This window comes from Canis aureus, chromosome 8, assembly GCF_053574225.1.
Source record: "Canis aureus isolate CA01 chromosome 8, VMU_Caureus_v.1.0, whole genome shotgun sequence".
Taxonomy (NCBI): domain Eukaryota; kingdom Metazoa; phylum Chordata; class Mammalia; order Carnivora; family Canidae; genus Canis; species Canis aureus.
This window is the reverse complement of record NC_135618.1, coordinates 62,386,765-62,405,488: the sequence shown is the minus strand read 5'-3', so window position 1 is coordinate 62,405,488 and position 18,724 is coordinate 62,386,765. Positions and strand designations below refer to the sequence as shown.

General features: G+C 60.3%; 1 protein-coding gene across 2 annotated transcripts in view; it reads left to right on the top strand.

The window, feature by feature from the left end:
- The first annotated feature begins 934 nt into the window (after window positions 1-934).
- The window catches only part of INTS1 (integrator complex subunit 1), a 29,928-nt gene continuing 12,138 nt past the window's right edge, over window positions 935-18,724 (top strand). The window contains exons 1-26 of one of the 2 annotated variants that reach the window (XM_077907520.1): window positions 935-1,260; window positions 1,560-1,850; window positions 2,823-3,019; window positions 3,163-3,300; window positions 3,659-3,818; window positions 3,967-4,073; window positions 4,185-4,376; window positions 4,487-4,632; window positions 4,726-4,867; window positions 5,718-5,894; window positions 6,408-6,516; window positions 7,123-7,243; window positions 7,612-7,689; window positions 8,271-8,428; window positions 9,004-9,100; window positions 11,880-11,971; window positions 12,155-12,215; window positions 13,585-13,782; window positions 14,046-14,175; window positions 14,506-14,685; window positions 14,826-14,975; window positions 15,344-15,523; window positions 15,607-15,711; window positions 16,678-16,845; window positions 16,928-17,039; window positions 18,141-18,302. In XM_077907520.1, coding sequence (XP_077763646.1) covers window positions 1,203-1,260; window positions 1,560-1,850; window positions 2,823-3,019; window positions 3,163-3,300; window positions 3,659-3,818; window positions 3,967-4,073; window positions 4,185-4,376; window positions 4,487-4,632; window positions 4,726-4,867; window positions 5,718-5,894; window positions 6,408-6,516; window positions 7,123-7,243; window positions 7,612-7,689; window positions 8,271-8,428; window positions 9,004-9,100; window positions 11,880-11,971; window positions 12,155-12,215; window positions 13,585-13,782; window positions 14,046-14,175; window positions 14,506-14,685; window positions 14,826-14,975; window positions 15,344-15,523; window positions 15,607-15,711; window positions 16,678-16,845; window positions 16,928-17,039; window positions 18,141-18,302 — 3,709 coding nt within the window. In that variant the 5' untranslated portion in view covers window positions 935-1,202. The remainder of the gene's footprint in view (window positions 1,261-1,559; window positions 1,851-2,822; window positions 3,020-3,162; window positions 3,301-3,658; window positions 3,819-3,966; window positions 4,074-4,184; window positions 4,377-4,486; window positions 4,633-4,725; window positions 4,868-5,717; window positions 5,895-6,407; window positions 6,517-7,122; window positions 7,244-7,611; window positions 7,690-8,270; window positions 8,429-9,003; window positions 9,101-11,879; window positions 11,972-12,154; window positions 12,216-13,584; window positions 13,783-14,045; window positions 14,176-14,505; window positions 14,686-14,825; window positions 14,976-15,343; window positions 15,524-15,606; window positions 15,712-16,677; window positions 16,846-16,927; window positions 17,040-18,140; window positions 18,303-18,724) is intronic. The other variant, XM_077907521.1, reaches the window with a different exon arrangement.

The window sequence follows — 18,724 nt, the reverse complement described above, 5'->3', positions numbered from 1 at the left end:
GGTCACCGCCAGTCCACGGACACAGCTGGCCATGCAGCCATGCCACGAGTGCCTTTCGCGGGTCTTCCCTGGCCCCCACACCCTGCTTCTCCTCTGAAGCTCAGCCCTGCCATGCCCGCGGGCAAGGCGGAGTCGGGTCCCTATCCGCTGACCGCTGCCTCCCTGAAGCTCGCCATCTGGCAGGGGCCTGGAGCTCAGTGTTCGCGTGCATGGCCTGTCCCTTCCTGCCGGCCGACTGCTCCATGAAGGAAGGCACCCGGCTGGCTGGTGCGGGGCTGCAGGCAGAAACCCAGGCAGTTGCTCTGGGCCTTGTTCCTGGTGCGGGGTGGGATCCCCAGGACGCCCGGATCCCCAGCCAGAAACCCCAGGACGCCCGGAAACCCCAGAGAGGAGGAGGGTGTGGGGTTCCCTGTCGCCACGGAGCCCTCACTCTTCCGCCAAAGGGACTGAGACAGGTTGCACAGCCCCACTGTGCAGTCGAGCAAACTGAGTCTGGGCTGATTGATGCCCCCCAGCCGGTTGTGATGAGGGCCCTGCCCACCCCCAGCCCTCCCTAGCTCCCTCCTCCTGCTCCACCGCAGGAACCCCAGAACCTGCCCTTCGACAGCTCAATGGGACAGCAGGACCCTGAAGACGCAGCACATCTGGACCAGAATCCTCGTGCCCCCTCTTCCCCTATCGCGTGTCCTCGGGCGCGTCACTAAGTGACGACACCTCCCCTGCCGAGAGCAGGTGCAAGACGGATCCGGGCAGCGGCGCCCCGCCGGCCTCCCGCCGCCAGAGGGCGCCGCAGGCACCGTTCAGACGTCGCGGACCCTCTTGCCTCGCTACCCCGGCCGCGCTGTTTTGCTTCCTGTTGTTCCGGAAGTTGGGGTGCCGAGGGTGGTGGAGGCGACTTCCGGTTCCGGGACGGCCGTGGCCGCGGCTCGGCACTGGGGGTGTAGGACTGTGGTGCGCGGGCCGCGGCTGGCGGCGACAGCGACCCCTGCCCGGCCGATCGGAGGCGGGGTTCGCGCGGCCCCCTCGAGTGGCTCGGCGGGGCAGGGCGGCGCGGCCCCTTCCGCCGCAGGTCCCGGGCCGCAGCGCTGACGGCCCCGGGACGAATGAATGAATGAGCCGGCGGGGGGACGGCGGACCCGGCGCCGGCCTTCCCCTCGGTGACAGCGCGGCGGCGGCGGCGGCGGCGCGGGACGGGGGACAGGATGAACCGGGCCAAGCCCGCGACCGTGCGCAGGCCCAGCGCGGCGGCCAAGCCGTCAGGTGTGCGGCCTGGGCACCCGGGGCGGGCGGCCTCCGGGTCACGGCACGCCCGAGGCCGGCGGGCTGGACTCCCTGTGCCTCGGGTCCTTCCTCTGCAACGTGAGCTGTGGAGGAGTGGGTGGACCCGCAGCTACAAGGTGGGGAGGCCGGCCTGCAGCGAGCCGGCAGGAGACCCAGCTGTGCCCTGATGACCCTTGTCTGGCCCCCTCCAGACAGCGGGGGCTGGGGGTGCAGCCCGGCCCCACCACCACCCCCGCCATGGTGTAAGGTGCACGTTTCTCCACCTCCCCTCTCTGCAGGGCACCCTCCACCGGGAGACTTCATTGCTCTGGGCTCCAAGGGTCAGGCCAATGAATCCAAAACGGCGTCCACTCTGCTGAAGCCTGCCCCTTCCGGCCTGCCTTCCGAGCGCAAGCGGGACGCTGCAGCCGCCTTGGCGGGTGCCTCGGCCCTGACCGGCCTCACCAAGCGCCCCAAGCTCTCCTCCACGCCCCCGCTGAGTGCCCTGGGGCGCCTGGCTGAGGCTGCTGTGGCAGAAAAGCGTGCTATCTCTCCGTCCATTAAAGAGCCATCTGTAGTCCCAATTGAAGGTAGAGTCAGTCCCTGGGCTTAGGTGGTGGAGATCGTGTTCCCACACAGCTGTGTGGTCTCCCCAGGGGTCAGTGAAGGCTGCCTCCAGGCCTAGCACCAGAGCTGAGCTGAGCTGGCCGTGGGTTCCCTGGAGAAGGGTTGAGCAGAGTCCATCTGGGAGTTTGTTCTGCAAAGACGCAGGCGTCTATCCTGAGTGTGCTTCCAAATCCCATCACAGACAGGGAAGCATTAATGAGACCCAAGGCAGCGTGGCACAGACGGTGGGGCCCGAACGTGCTATGGGAGCGGGTGCTGACAGGGGCAGTGAGTGCAGCGAGCCTCTGCAGCCTGGTCTTCCCGCAAAGCACAGGCATCCTGTCCTACGGCTGGGAGGTGGGAGGTGGTCGGATGGTGTCTGTCCTTGCTCTTCCTGCCCCCACGTCGTGGGGGAGCTCCTGCAGTGCCGCCAGGAACTGCTTCTTTCGTTTGCCACCTGGTTCATCTCGGGTGTTTGCTGAGCACCTCCTATGTGACGGGCTCTGTTTTCCATACTGGGGATGGGCAGAAACTGAGACCAGAGCCTGTTCATGTGGGCTCTGTGTTTTAGTGCTATCCTCTCTACGCTTCAGTAACCCCTGCAAGGCTGGAGGGTACTGTTCCTGCTATGGCCATCAGCTGGGTCGGGCCTGTGAGGTGGGCACTACCTGCCCTGCTCCCTCCCCAGCTGTGGCTGTTGTCCTCCTTGGAGGCGGGCAACCATGGCATAGCCCTGACACCCTCACTCACTAGGTCTCTGCTGGTTTGCCCTGTTGCCCCCTGACAATCAGGGGGGTGGCCTGAAGGCGGGTTCTGCTTGGGGCTGCACCCTAATAATCGGGGAGGTTCCTGAAGGCAGGTTGCTTGGGGTTGCCCCCTGACGATTGGGGTGGGGCCCCTGAAGACATGTTCTGCTTCGGGTCACCCCACAATGATGCCCTTCCTGCATCTGCCAGTGCCACCCTCCGTGCTGCTGGATGAGATCGAGGCTGCTGAGCTGGAGGGCAATGACGGCCGGATCGAGGGCGTGCTGTGTGGGGCGGTGAAGCAGCTGAAGGCCACCCGTGCCAAGCCCGATGGCGCGCTGTACCTGAGCCTCATGTATCTGGCCAAGATCAAGCCCAACATCTTTGCCACAGAGGGTGTCATTGAGGTGAGGGCTGGCTGGGTGGAGTGAGACAGGCTCTCGCTCTCTCCTCACGCCCTCCCACCCTCTCCTTCCCTCCCCTGGAAGCACGCTGGCTCTGCCCTTTGTGCAGGGCACTGCTCCCCCTGATGATGTGCCCTCTTTTGCAGGCTCTGTGCAGCCTCCTGCGGCGGGATGCCTCCATCAACTTCAAGGCCAAGGGGAACAGTCTGGTATCTGTGTTGGCCTGTAATCTACTCATGGCTGCGTATGAGGAGGATGAGAACTGGCCTGAGATCTTTGTCAAGGTGGGTCTGCCTCTCCTGAGAGGCTCCCCTGGAGCCTCTGCACTGCCTGGGGTGATGGGGGCAGAGCGCTGGACCCTCGGGAGGAAGAAGAAGCCTGCCTGAGTGTGCCATCCAGAGGCTGTGTATCTGGAGATCATGTTCTCACACACCTCTGTGGTCTCCCGGGGGTCAGTGACAGCCTGGTACGTCTGTCTCTTGCCTTGGTCGCCGGGGAGGTCGGCCTGGGAGCCGCCTCCCTACTCCCTGCTGCCCCAGGCAGCTGAAGACACTTGGGGAAGCATCTGTCTTGGGAGCAGAAGGGGTGGGCAGAAGCGAACTGCCCAGCAGGGGCCTGGAGTATGGATTTTATCACGTGCAGGTGTACATCGAAGACTCCTTGGGGGAGCGGATCTGGGTGGACAGCCCGCACTGCAAGACCTTTGTGGACAACATCCAGACAGCATTTAACACCAAGATGCCTCCCAAGAGCATGCTTCTGCAGGGGGAGGTGGGGCGCAGCGGCGGGGATCTCAGTGCTGGTAAGGGACGCTAGCTGGCTGGGCTGGGGAGAGGACAGAATGTTCCTGAGGGAAGGGCTGGGGTCGTCTCCCTCCACAGAGCCCGCTGTTGGGGGTGGGTACTCGTGGAACAGTCGGGGGGTATGTCCACAAGTGGCTTGGTCTACAGGGAGCAGCCCTCATCCTTCCCTCACGGAGGAGGAGGACAGCCAGACGGAGCTCCTGATCGCTGAGGAGAAGCTCAGCCCTGAGCAGGAGGGCCAGCTCATGCCCAGGTAGGCACGCCATGTGCCCCCCCACTCCCCTGCAGGGCCCTGTGTGTGGCTGGAGGCTGACAGGGTGGGCCCATGGGGAGAGCCAGCCCTCCGTCTTTCCTCCCCCCTCTGGCCTAGGTACGACGATCTCACAGAAAGTGTGGAGGAGTACGTCCTTGACATGCTCCGTGACCAGCTTAACCGGCGCCAGCCCATCGACAATGTCTCACGGAACCTCCTGCGGCTCCTCACCTCCACCTGTGGGTATAAGGAGGTGCGGCTGATGGCAGTCCAGAGACTGGAGATGTGGCTGCAGAACCCCAAGGTGAGGGCGGGGAGGTGCCATGAGTCCATGCACACAAGGGCCTCCTCCCAGATTCTGCAGGGGCCGGGCTGTGTGCAAACATGACGAGGTACCGCCCGGCCCCCCTGCAGCTGACCAGGCCAGCCCAGGACTTGCTGATGTCCGTGTGCATGAATTGCAACACGCATGGTGTTGAGGACATGGACGTTATCTCCCACCTGATCAAAATCCGCCTCAAGCCGAAGGTTCTTCTCAACCACTACATGCTGTGTGTCAGGTGCGGTGGGGTAGGAGCAGGTGGGCAGGCAGGCAGGTGGCAGGATGGCAGCCACAGTCCGTGCCAGCATCCCTTGGCTTGTCTTGTATCCAGGGAGCTGCTGAGTGCGCACAAGGACAACCTGGGCACCACCATCAAGTTTGTGGTCTTCAACGAGCTCTCCAATGCCCGGAACCCCAACAACATGCAAATCCTCTACACGGTGCTACAGCATAGCTCTGAGCTGGCGCCGAAGGTAGGGTGCTGAGGTACCTGGCAGCCTTCTCCTGGGCTGGAGAGCAACCCCTGGTGTGTGGGACTGGCCTCAAGCCTAGGGGCCCCATGCCAGACGTGGGGGCTCCAGGCCGGAGAGGAGCCATGGCATCACCTGCACTCCCAGGTGTTTGGACACAGCAGGTAGTGTGGTGCTGAGCCACATGGGAGAAAGCTCTGGGAGGGGGCAGACAGTGAGCTCACACGGTGGCTTCTGAGTTCAGGTCAGGTCCAGAGCGGGTGCAGCCCTGCCACCTGTCTCTTTAGAACTAGGCTTCTTCAGGAGGCAGCACTTAGCCCCCAGAAAGGCTCCTGTTTCCAAGCCAAGGCCTGTCCCGCTGTCCTGAGACCTGGTCTTTCCCAAATGAGGCAACTGTGTCTGGTGCTGGCCTTTGGGTCCTGGCCGTAGAGTCCCTGGAATTCCAGGCAACTCTTGAACAGAGAGCCAAGAGCAGTGCTGGTGTCATTACCAAAATGGCTCAGCTGTGTGCAGGACACCAGGTGTGCGTGGCACCATGTCTCGCCTCTGCTCCTCCATCACCCAATAGTCCATCCCTGCAGCCGAGTACCTCAAATGTGGGTGCGTGTACACCCCTACCCCAGCCAGTGTCTTCATTAATCTGCTTCCTCGGTAATGAGGACAGCCCCCATGAGCCAGCTATCAAGAGAGTGAAAGTCGTGTCCCCCGCTGTCACCTGCTGTGTGGGCCTGGCCAGCGTGGGGAAACAGGCAGGGACATTTTCCCAGAAGGAAGCCTCCCACAGGGCAAAGTGATGGGAGAGGAGTTGGTGGGGGTGGGGAGTGACCTCCTGGCATGTCCTCTTTCCGCCCAGTTCCTGGCCATGGTGTTCCAGGACCTGCTGACCAACAAAGACGACTATCTGCGGGCCTCTCGGGCCCTGCTCCGGGAGATCATCAAACAGACCAAGCATGAGGTCAACTTCCAGGCCTTCTGCCTCGGGCTCATGCAGGAGCGCAAGGAGCCCCAGTACCTGGACATGGAGTTCAAGGTTACCCAGCTTACCTTCCTCTGGGCTCCTGCAGCCTCTCCTGCCATCTCTGGGTGGCACCCTGTGTGGCCAGTCCCAGAAGTGGGCCTGGGTTCCATTACGTGTGAGGACTCAGGAGGGCCTGGCTGCATGTGGGAGAGCTCCCAGGCAGGTGTGGATGTGGGGATGGAATTGGAGTCGGTAGGCCAGAGAGACCCAAAGGGTGACATGTGTGGGAAGACAGGGCTGGCCCCAGGGAGATTTTAGAGTTTGAAGTGCAGAGGGAGATGGGGGTGGGGGGGTGGACAAATTGTGGAGCGTCTCCAGGGCCACATAGGTGAGTTGTCAGAGGACCTCACTTTCTTCTGCGGTTTGAACCTTGCTGCCAGCCTGCTCCTGGTCCCTACACCATCTCGTGCTGGCTATCTCCATGCACCATGCTCCCTGGGTATCCTGTGCCGGCTGCTCATGGGCAGGGGCCCTCTGGGGTGCAGGGCCCCACAGCACGCAAACCTTGTCATGCTGTGCTTGCAGGAGCGCTTTGTGGTGCATATCACAGACGTACTGGCTGTGGCCATGATGCTGGGCATCACCGCCCAGGTGAAGGAGGCCGGCACCGCTTGGGACAAAGGCGAAAAGAAGAGTAAGGACCCAGGACAGACCCAACTGCACCCAGTGCCAGGGCAGAGATAGTGGGAGCGGCGGTGGGCTCTCCCTTGGCAGCCGGCCATCCCCAGGGCCCACCATCCCTGGACACTCAGGGAGCTTCTGGAAGTTGTCTGTTCTCTAGGCCCGGGGCCTGCTGTCTGCCTGGGGCATCTGCTCACTGGAATTGTGTGCCTTCAGGGGGCATTTCAGGCTCACAGTCCTGCCTCAGAGGGCAGGAGGGCAGGGGTGGTTGGTGGCGGCCTCCCTTCATTGCAGAGCCTGCTGGGAGTCTGGTATCGAGTCCTTTTGAAGGGATCACCTTAATTGAAGTCATGAAAAATTTGAAGAATGAAATCATTTGGAATTTAAGAATTTTGTTTATCTCGGATTTTCTCAAGCCACAGGAGGCTTACGCCACACTCTTGAGTGTTCCTTCTGCTGCTGCGTTGGTGTGTCCCTCTCTGTGTCCCTCCCGTAACCCATAGGAGATGCAGAGATGAGATGGATGCTGAGTGCCCCCTGATGTCTTGGCTCCTGTCCCTGCACCCGACTCCAGGAGGCTGCTGCGCAGATGTGCTATAACCCTACATGTCCTTTTCAGACCTCGAGGTGCTGCGCTCCTTCCAGAACCAGATTGCGGCAATCCAGCGAGATGCCGTGTGGTGGCTGCACACCGTCGTCCCCTCCATCAGCAAGCTCGCTCCCAAGGACTATGTGCACTGGTATGGGCCTGGTTCACTCTGCTTCTGCAGCAGTCACTTCTCTGGACTCAGCCCACAGGAGCCTGCCACGCCAGATGTGGCCATCCACTGGCACCAGCTTTGTAGCCAGAGATGTCCCTCGTGCCAGTGATACAGGCTCATCTGTGGGGTCAGACCTCAGGCACAGCCTGCCTTTGTGAGGGCAGGGGTGGAGTCCTTTCTGACAGCCTTACTGGGGGACTGCAGGATGCTCTGGAAGACACTACGGGAGCCCCTGCCTGGAGCGTGCAGCTTCCGCACCTGTGGGGATATGTGTATTTCTGGGAGCTAATGGGGTGGGGAGGGGCCCCTGGGTGCCTGCATCCCGACAGCCTCTCTGTCCCGCACAGCCTGCACAAAGTCCTCTTCACGGAGCAGCCAGAGACCTACTACAAGTGGGACAACTGGCCACCCGAGAGCGACCGCAAGTGAGCATGCCTGCCATGTGCGCAGGGGGGTGGGGGATCCGTTCCTGTGAGCACCATGGACACCAGCCTCCTTCAAGCTCCCCGCCCCCAATCTGTTCTTCCTGGTCACCATCCCTGTCCCACCACCATCCTGGTGTGCTATACCTGCTGTGTCTGCAGTGCTGTCCACTCCCAGGCTTTTAGCCACCTGTGTCCATGGGACCCACAAACTCCGTTCCTCTGTGCCTCCCGTGCGTTCTGGAGTGGCTCCCAGCTGTCTTCACTTTGGGTCCCTGCTTCCCAGTCCAGCTTGCTTACCTGCTACCCTCCTGTACTCTCTGCCCCTCCTCGCATTGCAGTTTGGCAGGTTGTGGGTGGTAGCCGGTGTGTCTGTGCCCCTAGGTGTCAGGCCCCTTCTCCCATTCTTCCCTGGCAGGGCCGGGTCTTATCCACAGAGGCCTTGGGTGAGTGAGCATGAGAGGGAGTGGCCGTCATCCTCCCTGTGGAGTCGAGACTCGGAGCTGGGGCTTCTGCATGTGGGGCACCCTCTGGGCTTGGGGTTGGTACCCGTGGAGCCCAGCCTCCACCTGCTCTTCCCGCAGCTTCTTCCTCCGCCTCTGCTCAGAGGTTCCCATCCTGGAGGACACACTGATGCGCATCCTGGTTATCGGGCTGTCCCGCGAACTCCCGCTTGGCCCCGCGGACGCCATGGAGCTTGCTGACCATCTGGTAAAACGAGCTGCGGCTGTGCAGGCAGATGGTGAGGGACCCTCCAGACTTTGTCTGGGTACCTCCTGCGTGGCCCCTTGGCCTCCCATGGCTGGGCTCTGCTGCCCTCACCCCTGCAGAAGCCCTCCGGGCACCCACATGCATGCTCTCGGGCTGCTCAGGTGGGCCTGCCTCCAGGCATCCAGCCAGGTATCTGCTCCATCTCATAGCCCCATGCTCACTGGTCTCTGGAATTGGGGGTGGGGCAGCAGACTTGTGTGTCCAGCAGTGATTCAGGGCCTGTTTCTGGAGCTCACTCTGGGACTTGCGCATATTCTCTGCGTGATGAACTATGGCAGGTGCTATGTCTGCCCCTCTGAAGGGCCACCATGGCCATCCTAAGGACAGCACTCCTGCTTGGGAGGCTGATGCACCTCTGGCTGCCTCTGGGCCAGCAGCTGAGCCCTCAATGTGGCGCCCGTGCCAGGCCCCCACCTGCCCCTCGGCGTCTGGAGGCCAAGGCCCCATCTGCCTGCTGGCCTCCCACGGCCCAAGCCCTGTGCTTCGGGGCTCCCCTGGAGCATGTGAACTACATTCTGGAACCTACCTGTGGCTCTTGGGTTTCAGATGTGGAAGTGCTGAAGGTGGAGAGGATTCAGCTGATTGACGCAGTCCTGAACTTGTGCACCTACCACCACCCCGAGAACATCCAGTTGCCCCCTGGGTAAGGTGCTGCTTGCCCACCTGAGGCGCCTATGTGCTGCTCCCCTGACCCCTCCACATGGTGCATGGCCTCAGGCCTGCTGTCCTGCCTGCAGCTGCATTTCAGAAACTCGCGCCCCTGCTCTCTCCCTTTGGTGTCCATACTTCACCAGTTCTTCTTTTCCTGTTTACTGACACGCGTGCTTTCCTTGGTAGACAGCCCAGGGTCTGTGCTGAGTTTTGTCCACTTTGTGTCATCCACATACACTTCACCCACTGAAAGTCACTGATGCACTAGTTACATGCACAGAGTGGGGCCACCACTGCCATAGTCCTGTTTTAGAGCACGTCTCTCCCCCTTAAGAAACCTGCACCCAGGAGCCAACACTACCCCCTCCCCGCCACACACACACCCTCAGCAGCCCCTAACCTGCTCTCATCCTGTTGGACACTTCACAGTGATGGGGCACATGACACGTGGCCTGTGGCTGGCCTCCCTTGCTGAGCAGCACATTGTCAGAGTTCAGCTGTGGTATGACACTTACTTGCACTTCTTCCCTTCTCCTGGCCATGTAGCATTGTTCCATGTGGACTCCACACTTTGTTTAAGCTCCTGGCACCCTGTGAACTCTGCTGAGAACGTTGCTACCTGCATCACTGCAGACCTGTGTTTCCGGTTCTCCTGGGGGACTCGCTGGGTCACATGGTTAACTGAGTTGCTGCTGGCTTCTCCATGGCGGTGCCCAGGGGATCCAGTCCTGCCACACCCGTGCCCATCTCTCCTTGTTCACCGCTCACCATCCTAGTGGATGTGCAGAGGTGTCACGCTGTGGCTTTCATGGGCTTCTCTGAGCACCGATGGTGCCTTTTGGCCACGTGTCCATCTTATCTGGAGAGATGTCTGGGTTCTTTGCCTGTTTTTAAATGGGTTTGTTTGGATTTTTGTTGTTGGACTTTGGGAGTTCTTTATATATTCTGAGTCTAGACCCTGAACAGGTCTATGATTTGCAGGTAATTATTTCCTATCTTGCGGGTTGTATTTCCACATTCTTGATAGTGTCCTTTGAGCTTTTGAGAGACAAGCAGTTTAATTCTGGGAAAGTCTAGCTCATCTAGTTTTTTGGGGTTCTTGTTTTACGTCATTTTCTTTCTTTCTTTTTTTTTTTTTTAAGACCATTTATTAGACACAGCCAAAGAGCATAAGCAGGTGGAGAGGCAGAGGGAGAGGGGGAAGCAGACTCCTTGCTGAGCAAGGACCCTGAGATCACTACCAGAGATCAGGGCAGATGCTTCACCGACTGAGCGCTTCAGGCACCCCCTCTTGTGTCCTTTCTAAGGAGCTATTTCCTAGCCCAGGATCATGAAGATTTATTTTTCTGTTTCACGGTTTCAGCTCCCAGATTTAGGCCTTTGATCCCCCTAAGTTAGTTCTGTGCAGGGAGAGAGGCAGGGTCCAGGTCCATCTTGCTTTGGGTGGACATGCTGTTGGCCCAGTGCTGTGTGTTGACCGTGCGTGGTTTGTGTGGGGCCCTCAGCTCTGCTCTGCACAGGGAGGTGCCAACGATGTGGCCCTGTGTGCCTCTCTGATGCCGTGTGGGTGCAGTGTCCTCCCCGGGCTCCCAGAACTCTCTTGTGTGTTCTCCCAAGAACTTGAGTGTTTTAGGTCCCCTTTCATGTGAATGGCTGGTGGTCTTGTACTTGGCACCATGTTGAAAAGCCTGTCCCCTCTCCCTGGTTGGCAGTCGGGTGACGATGATGTATGGGTTTTCCTCTGGGGCTCTCGGTTCTGTCCGTTGGGTCTCTGTGTCTGTCCCATGGCAGTAGTACTCTTCGAGCCCGTGGGTCGTGCAGAGTTCTGAAGTTGGGAAGTAGGAGTCCTCTGACTTTGTTCCTCAAGACTGTATGGGCTTTTTTGGGCCCTTGTTTACAGGTGGATTTTCCGGTCAATTTTCAGAGAAAAGCCCCATGGGATTTTGATGGGTTTTGCTGTGAACTTACAGACGAGTTTGGGGAGTGTGGCCGCGTTTATGATATTAAATCTCTGGTCTGCAAACATGGGACATCTCTGTTTGTTTAGATCCATAGCTTGTAGCGGGTCAGTCTTGTGCTGCTTCTCGTACATTTGTACGGAAGTGTCTCTGTCTCTCCGGTGCTATTTATTGTGCCCAGGATTCACTTCTTTGTTTCCTTTCTGGGTTCTTAGCGTGTGTTCTGCTTCCCGACCTGGTCTCTCACATGTGGCAGCCCATTTGCTCATCCCTCCAACTTGGCTTCTCAACTCTTTCTTCTCTCACAGTGGTTTTCTGTTCTAGCATCTAGAACTTTCTGTTACCTGTAGGAACTACACACTAATCCTAAGTGTGTCATAAATGTGACATTTAAATCAGAGTGACGGTGTTAGGATTTGCACAGGTGGATAGAGGATTGTTTCTGGCTCTCTCAGAAGAAGAAATAGACCCATAATGAGCACTTACTGAGGTTTTCCATCATGACCGCCCTCATTCCCACTTTGTAGACTGGACACCAGGGCTTAGTGACCTAAAGAACTTGGCCTAGGGGCTCAGCTGGAATGGGGACCTGGGCAGCAGAGCAGTGCCCACAGCCCCCTTCCTGGGCACACCGGTGTTGTCAGACGACCAGATTCGGGAGTTGCAGGTGTCTGCATTTCAATCTTTGAAATGACCCCCTCTCTGGTCAGTCACCAGCTGGTCTCTGAGCCATTCCACCCTGCTCAGGACTGAATTGCGTCACTGCCTCGCATGGCCGAGGCCAAGTCACACAAGACTATCCTTGCGTTTCAGGTACCAGCCTCCGAACCTGGCCATCTCCACCCTCTACTGGAAGGCGTGGCCCCTCCTGCTAGTGGTCGCAGCATTCAACCCGGAGAACATTGGTGAGCTTCCTCTGGCCAGCTCACGGTTGTCTGAGCCGGGTGCTGCTCTTACCTCCTGTCGGGGCATCTTACTTGTTGGGACCTGGAATGGAGTCTGATGAGGGACTAGGTAGTGGGCTGAGACCCCAGGCAGGGCAGGAGTGCTGTGTTCTGGCCGCCACTTGCCATCTCCTTCTCCCCTAGGCTTGGCCGCCTGGGAGGAGTACCCCACGCTGAAGATGCTCATGGAAATGGTGATGACCAAGTAAGTCAGTGTGCGCACTGCTGGGGGCAGGGTGCCGAGAGCAGGCCCTAGTCTGGGGGATGCTGGAAGCAGAGCAGACCCAGAGCTCCCAACTCATTCCGAACTATCTCCTCTGCTGTGCAGCTGCTTGGGATTCCTTTTCTCAACTCGAAAGAGAAGACCCAGTCCAGTCCAGTCTGGGTCTGCTGAGCATTAGTACCCTCTCCTCCTCTGGTTGAGGATGCAGTGGGATTGAGATGAGGGTCTTGGTGGCTGAGGTGCTCCCGGACCAGAGTGGGAGCAGGTCAGTGAATGGCTGGTGGCACACGAGGAGCAAGGGGGTGTGGCTAGATGGAGGTACACGGAGACAAGACTCTGGGTGTGGACCAGGTGTAAATGTGAACACTGCCTAGGATCAGCACAGGGGACCGCTGTGGTACATGGTGGGTGTGGGGCTTAGGCACAGCTGTGATGCCTGCTGCCAGGGCTGGGTGACTGTGCCCCACTTGTAAGCCGGTCATCTGTTTCTAAAGAGTTGATTCAGTGGCACTGGTGCCCAGGTGGCTGGTGTGCTTGTGTTGTGCTGCCTGCCAGTCAGTGGAGTGAGATCTGGCTCCATCTGCCAGCATGCTTCTGAGAGGCATAGTGAGGGTGACCACGCAGAAGGCTGTGGTTGAGATGGAGCAGGGCCTGAGGCCGTGGCACATGCACACTCTTGCATGTGTGGATTTGGCATGTGGGAACCAGGGGCCTGTGAGGCTGTGGTGGGTGGGAACAGGACGTGTGTGAACACACACATGTGGGTGATGCTAGGGTCGATGGGGACCAGGTGTGTGTGGCCCAAAGTTGGAGCCGCAGCTGTTCCTATTGTATCTCTAAAGGGCTGTCCTGAGGCTGATGCGGTGGGCAGACTTTGGGGGCCTAAAGACAGGTCTGCCATGAAGGGCCATCGCAGGCAGTGGGTTTGATCTCAGAACACGTGGAGCTGGCTGCTTATGTCGCTCGAAGCCGCATGTGCCTCTGGGAGCAGCTGGCCTATGGATCCCTGTGGGCTGGGATGCCTGCCTGTTGGAAGGGGATTCTGGCCCCGGGAGTACCAGATGAGCGGGTGTCCAGGATCCTGACCCCCACTGGGCCCAATTCTGGAGGTGGCTGGTGCACCCGCCATCCCATGGAGGGAGAGCGGCTTGCCTAGCACAGGGGCTCCCTCCTAGATCCCAGATCTGGCAGCGTGGCTGATGGTCCCGCTGATGGTCAGCCTCTCCGATGTGCTTGGTAGCTGAGCCTGTGTGCAGGGCCTTCGTGGCAACCCTCCTTGACCCTGTGCGCTTTGTGGCAACAGCAAGCCTCAGACAGGCACGAAAGCATGTTCCTCCTGCTCACTCCCCAGCAACTACTCATACCCTCCGTGCACCCTGACCGATGAGGAGACCCGGACGGAGATGATTAATCGGGAGCTGCAGACCTCCCAGCGGGAAAAGCAGGAGATCCTGGCGTTTGAGGGCCATCTGGCAGCGGCTTCCACCAAGCAGACCATCACTGAGAGCAGCAGCCTTCTCCTGTCGCAGCTCACCAGCTTGGACCCTCAGTACGTTGTGCTCACCCTCCAGGGGCCGGGCCGGAACTGGCAGTGGTGGGGCTGGTGGGGCAAGGCTGGAGGAGCAGCCCCAGGACCCTCTGCATGAGCTGAGTGCACTTAGCAGCTGGGAAGCAAAGGGACTGCCAGCCCTTCGTGAGGGGGCCAACTCAGATGGGACACAGGCGGTCCTCCTGCCCTCACCTGCTGCTGTTGCTTGGGGACACTGTGCACACACAGCTTCCTAATACACTCATGTCATCTGGGACCTTCAGAGGACCGCCTCGGAGGCCTCCCCCCCACATTCTGGACCAAGTGAAAAGTCTAAACCAGTCCCTGCGTCTCGGGCACCTGCTGTGCCGGAGCCGAAACCCAGACTTTCTCCTCAACATCATCCAGAGGCAGGCGAGTTCCCCGCAGCTCTGGTGGGTGTGGTGGGGTGGGGGGTGGGCTGGCAGAGGCATCAGCAGGAGGTGGGGAGGTGGGGCAGGGGGGACCCTGCAGAGACATCATCAGTCTCTCGCATTGAGACCGTATGTAACCAGAAGAGGGCACTCTGGGACACAGGGCCTCTCCTTGGCTCCTTGGCTGTAGACGACTGCCAGCATGCAAGTGTGGCCATGACCTGTTGCTGCGGGAGCTTGGGGAGCTTGGGGCAGCAGGCAGGTGGGTTGCGGCAGGGGACTCGGCAGATTCATGCTGGGAGGGGCTGAGTGTCTGCATCACCTGGCCCAGGCCTCCTCGCAGTCCATGCCCTGGCTGGCCGACCTGGTGCAGTCCAGCGAGGGTTCGCTGGACGTGCTGCCTGTGCAGTGCCTGTGTGAGTTCCTGCTGCACGACGCGGCGGACGATGCCACTTCTGGGGAGGAGGAGGAGGAGGGTGAGAGCAAAGAGCAGAAAGCCAAGAAGAGGCAGGTTGGTGCCCTCCCATCTCTCTGGGCTCCCCCCCCACAGGGTAGTATGTCTCCCCTGCAGTACCTGCCCTCCTCCCCCTGGGGTGCTGCGTCCCTCCCATGGCCCCTAGGCCCACCCAGGGGTCTCCTTCGCCCCTGCAGAGGCAGCAGAAGCAGCGGCAGCTGCTGGGCCGCCTGCAGGACCTGCTGCTAGGCCCCAAGGCTGATGAGCAGACCACATGTGAAGTGCTGGACTACTTTCTGCGGCGCCTCGGCTCCTCCCAGGTGGCCTCCAGGGTGCTGGCCATGAAGGTGAGGCCCCTTTGCACCCCCCACACCTCTGCCTCCCGGCCCGAGTTTCTGTCTTGTACCTTTTTCAAGCTTTTATTCTACCGGGTGCTGAAGTGGTGGCTGGGGTGATGTCTGGGAGAGCCAGACCCCTTCTCGCCTGCCCATTGTCCCTCCCCAGGTGCTGTGGGAAGGCCCCGAGAGGGGCTCGGTGACCTTGTAAGCCATCTTGCCCTGTCTTGTGAGATGCTGGGCAACTTTCTAAGGAAGCTATCTCAAGCGGCTTCCTGGTTGTGTCAGTTCAAGCATCTGTGGCAGGACGCAGCATGCTTGTTGGCCAGGCAGCCCCCATCTTCCTGGGACTTTGAGAGAACATGCCCATCTGCCCACAGGGCCTATCCTTGGTGCTCTCGGAGGGCAGTCCGCGGGATGGGGAGGAGAAGGAGCCCCCGATGGAGGAGGACCCTGGGGACCCCGAGGCGCTACGGGGCTACCAGTGGCTGCTGCGCGACCTGCCCCGGCTGCCTCTGTTTGACAGCGTCAGGCCCACCACTGCCCTGGCACTGCAGCAGGTAGGGGTGCAGGGTGCTGCTGATGGCATGGGGGCAGGGGACGTGGGCTTGTAGATGGAGCTCATGCGGCCCTTCGTCCCCAGGCCATTCACATGGAGACCGACCCGCAGACCATCAGTGCCTACTTGGTCTACCTGTCCCAGCATACACCCGTGGAGGAGCAGGGCCAGCACAGTGACTTGGCACTGGTGAGGGCATGGAGATGGTAACCTGCACCGGAACAGAGGTCTTGGGGGGTACAACAGAGCCATCCGGCCCTACTGCGGAGGGGGCAGCCCCAGGCTGAGCAGGAGCTGAGCAGGGCCAGCAGTGCAACCCTCTGCAAGTGCCGTGCTCGCTTCCTCGTGGCTTCTGCCCAGAGCAAGTATCGGGGGAGCCAGGGTCTGGGTGTGCTTGGGGCCAGTGTAGCTGCTGTGGTTAGCAAGGCCTGGCCGGCTCTGTCACTTTCTTTGCCCCCAGGGCGGTGGTACCTGGGCTGTGACAGGGGTTGGGGCACCCATGGGCACACTGGCTCAGGTAGGATGGGGTACCTGGCCAAGCCGGGTGTGTTCTGGCGGGTCTTACACAGTGAGGGGGGTGGCCTGTTTCCTCTTTCCCTGTTGTTCTGGTCGGCTCTCTTGTGACCTAGCTGTCCTGTCTGCCGACTCTGGCTCCGACCTCATGTGGGTCCTGTGGGTCCGGGGCTCTATGGGCTGAATGGATGTGGGTCCCTGGACATGGGGTCTTTTCCAAGTGTGTGCTTCTCACCAAGGGGCCAGGTGGGAACAGCAGCCCAGGCCTTGATGCCCTGGCCCGAGTTGGCTCCGATGGGCAGCATGAGACAGCTCCCGGCCTGTGTGCCAGGCACGACTGTGTCTGGCTGTTGGCTTTTGTCAATGGGTCTTGAGAAGCGTGTGCTCCTGTTGGTCACGGGCTGGGGTCAGCGTTCCCTCCTCGCCGGCACATGCTCCCCTCTGCTAGCAGGGTGGGTTATGACAGCCATTCCTGTCAGTGCACCTACCACATGCCGCTGGGTCTCGGTGACCCTGGCCATGGCTGCACAAGCTCCCATGATGCGGCCTTGAGGTGGGCCACTGCTGGCTGTCAGCTTCGTGGAGACAAGATGATGAGGCTGGCGGGGGAGGCCCTCTGATGGCCCTGCTTGCTGCCCACAGGATGTGGCCCGGCTGGTCGTGGAGCGGTCCACCATCATGTCTCACCTCTTCTCGAAGCGCTCCTGCAGTGCTGAGTCGGACGCCGTGCTCGTCGCCTTGCTCTCCATCTTCTCCCGCTATGTGAGGCGCATGCGCAAGAGCAAGGAAGGAGAGGAGGTGTACAGCTGGGTAAGGCTGGTGGGCGAGTGCTCCCCGGGTGGAGCCCCCAGCATCCTGCCACAGCCCAGCCACCCTCCTCTTCCTCCTGCAGTCAGAGTCCCAGGACCAGGTCTTCCTCCGCTGGACCAGTGGGGAGACGGCCACCATGCACATACTGGTGGTGCACGCCATGGTCATCCTCCTGACACTGGGGCCACCCCGAGGTGAGTGACCTGCTGGTGTGCCAGGGGCAGCTCCTGGGTCTGTGCCAACAGGCTTCTTCACGCTGTGAGCTCCAGCCCCGCCAGGTAGGGGTGCACAGCAGGTAGAATGCCTGCACTTGCTTGCGGCTTTGGGCAGGTCCCCGTAAGGAGGAGATGGGATCCTTTGTCTACCTGTCTTAGAGAGTTTGGCGGAAAGCACCCTGGATCCTCTGTGTGGCAGGAGAGCTCTCAGGGGCTGCAATGCTCCGCGGATTAACAAGTCTGTGATCTCTGGTGCCTCTTCGCCACCCCAGCCCGTGGTGTTGTGTCATTGGGAGGCCACTTTGCCATGTCTGCGTCTCCAGGTGCTCCTAGCCCATTGGTGAAACTCTTGGTTTCTGGAAGTGGAAGTATAGATACAGGGCTGCCTGTTGAGCTGTCACCGAGCCCCAGAGCTGTGAGCTCCAGCTCCTCTGCACAGGCCCTCCCCTCGCTGGCTGTGGACTATGCATATCCCTCTGGGTGGCTGAGCTCTCTTCAGCCTGGCAGCCTTCCCTCCACCCCTTCCTGGCCACCTGCCGTGACCTGGTCTGCCATGTGCTTGTGTCTGGGAGGGGAAGGCAGGGCAGGGACAGGGCCTCTTACTGGGATTGGTGCTGTGTGGGCTCTGCTTGGAAGGTGGCCCCTCAGGACAGGAGTTCATGAGCCCTGTGCAATGAGTGGAGGCTGGCCTGATGTCAGCCTTGGGGAGTGGGGAGCAGAAGGGAGCTGGCTCAACTGAGCAGTGGGGTGGGAAAGTGCTGGCGGGGAATGCTAGACTGTCACAAAAAATCCCTCAAGGTGGACTGGCCGGCTTTAGGACCTGCATGCTCTCAGCTGGAATGGGGGTGCAGAGATTGTGGGGTTAGATACACAAGCCACACAGAGCCCCTGGCAGCAAAGGCAGGCCACCTCTTCTGGTCCTGTGAAGCCTCCATTCCCCCTTACATGGCAAGGAAATGCGGCTCTTCCAGCCTCAGCCTTCACTCCCTCGGGGGCGGGGGAGGAGGGAGCTCCCTAACCTCAGAGGTTAGGACGGCCTTGTTGAGCTATCCTGCTGCTTACCACCTTGTCTCCCCGAAGCTGGTGATGGCGAGTTCCAGGCTCTGCTAGATATCTGGTTCCCGGAGAAGCAGCCTCTGCCCACAGCCTTCCTGGTGGACACGTCCGAGGAGGCCCTGCTGCTGCCCGATTGGCTGAAGCTGCGCATGATCCGCTCAGAGGTCCCTCGCCTGGTAGACGCTGGTACGGGGGTGGGCTGGCCTCACACCTCTTGTATGAGCCTGGGCATTCCCACCATCACATGTGGGAGGGGATAGCTTGGTAGCCATGTAGGCGCTGGGGCGTTCGTTATGCAGCAGGTGCTCATGGGGGTCTCGGGAGGTGTGGCACTATGCTGGGCTTTGTAGTGAGCACCATGCTACCCTGGCCCCGAGTACCAGCCCCTCATTGTCTGGCAGGGAGGCCAAGGGGCCCCATGGGAGTGAGCAGTGCCAAAGGCCAGAGAGAAAGTGGCCTGGGAGTTTTGAGGGGAGACGAAAGGGCTGGGTCCTCTGCACTGGTTCTGGGGGATGGAGTGGGAGGGGGGTGGCCTGTTTGAGGAGGAACAACAGCAGCCAGTGCAGGTGAGTAGCACCTGGCCAGGGGAAGACAGCCTGGGAAGCAGT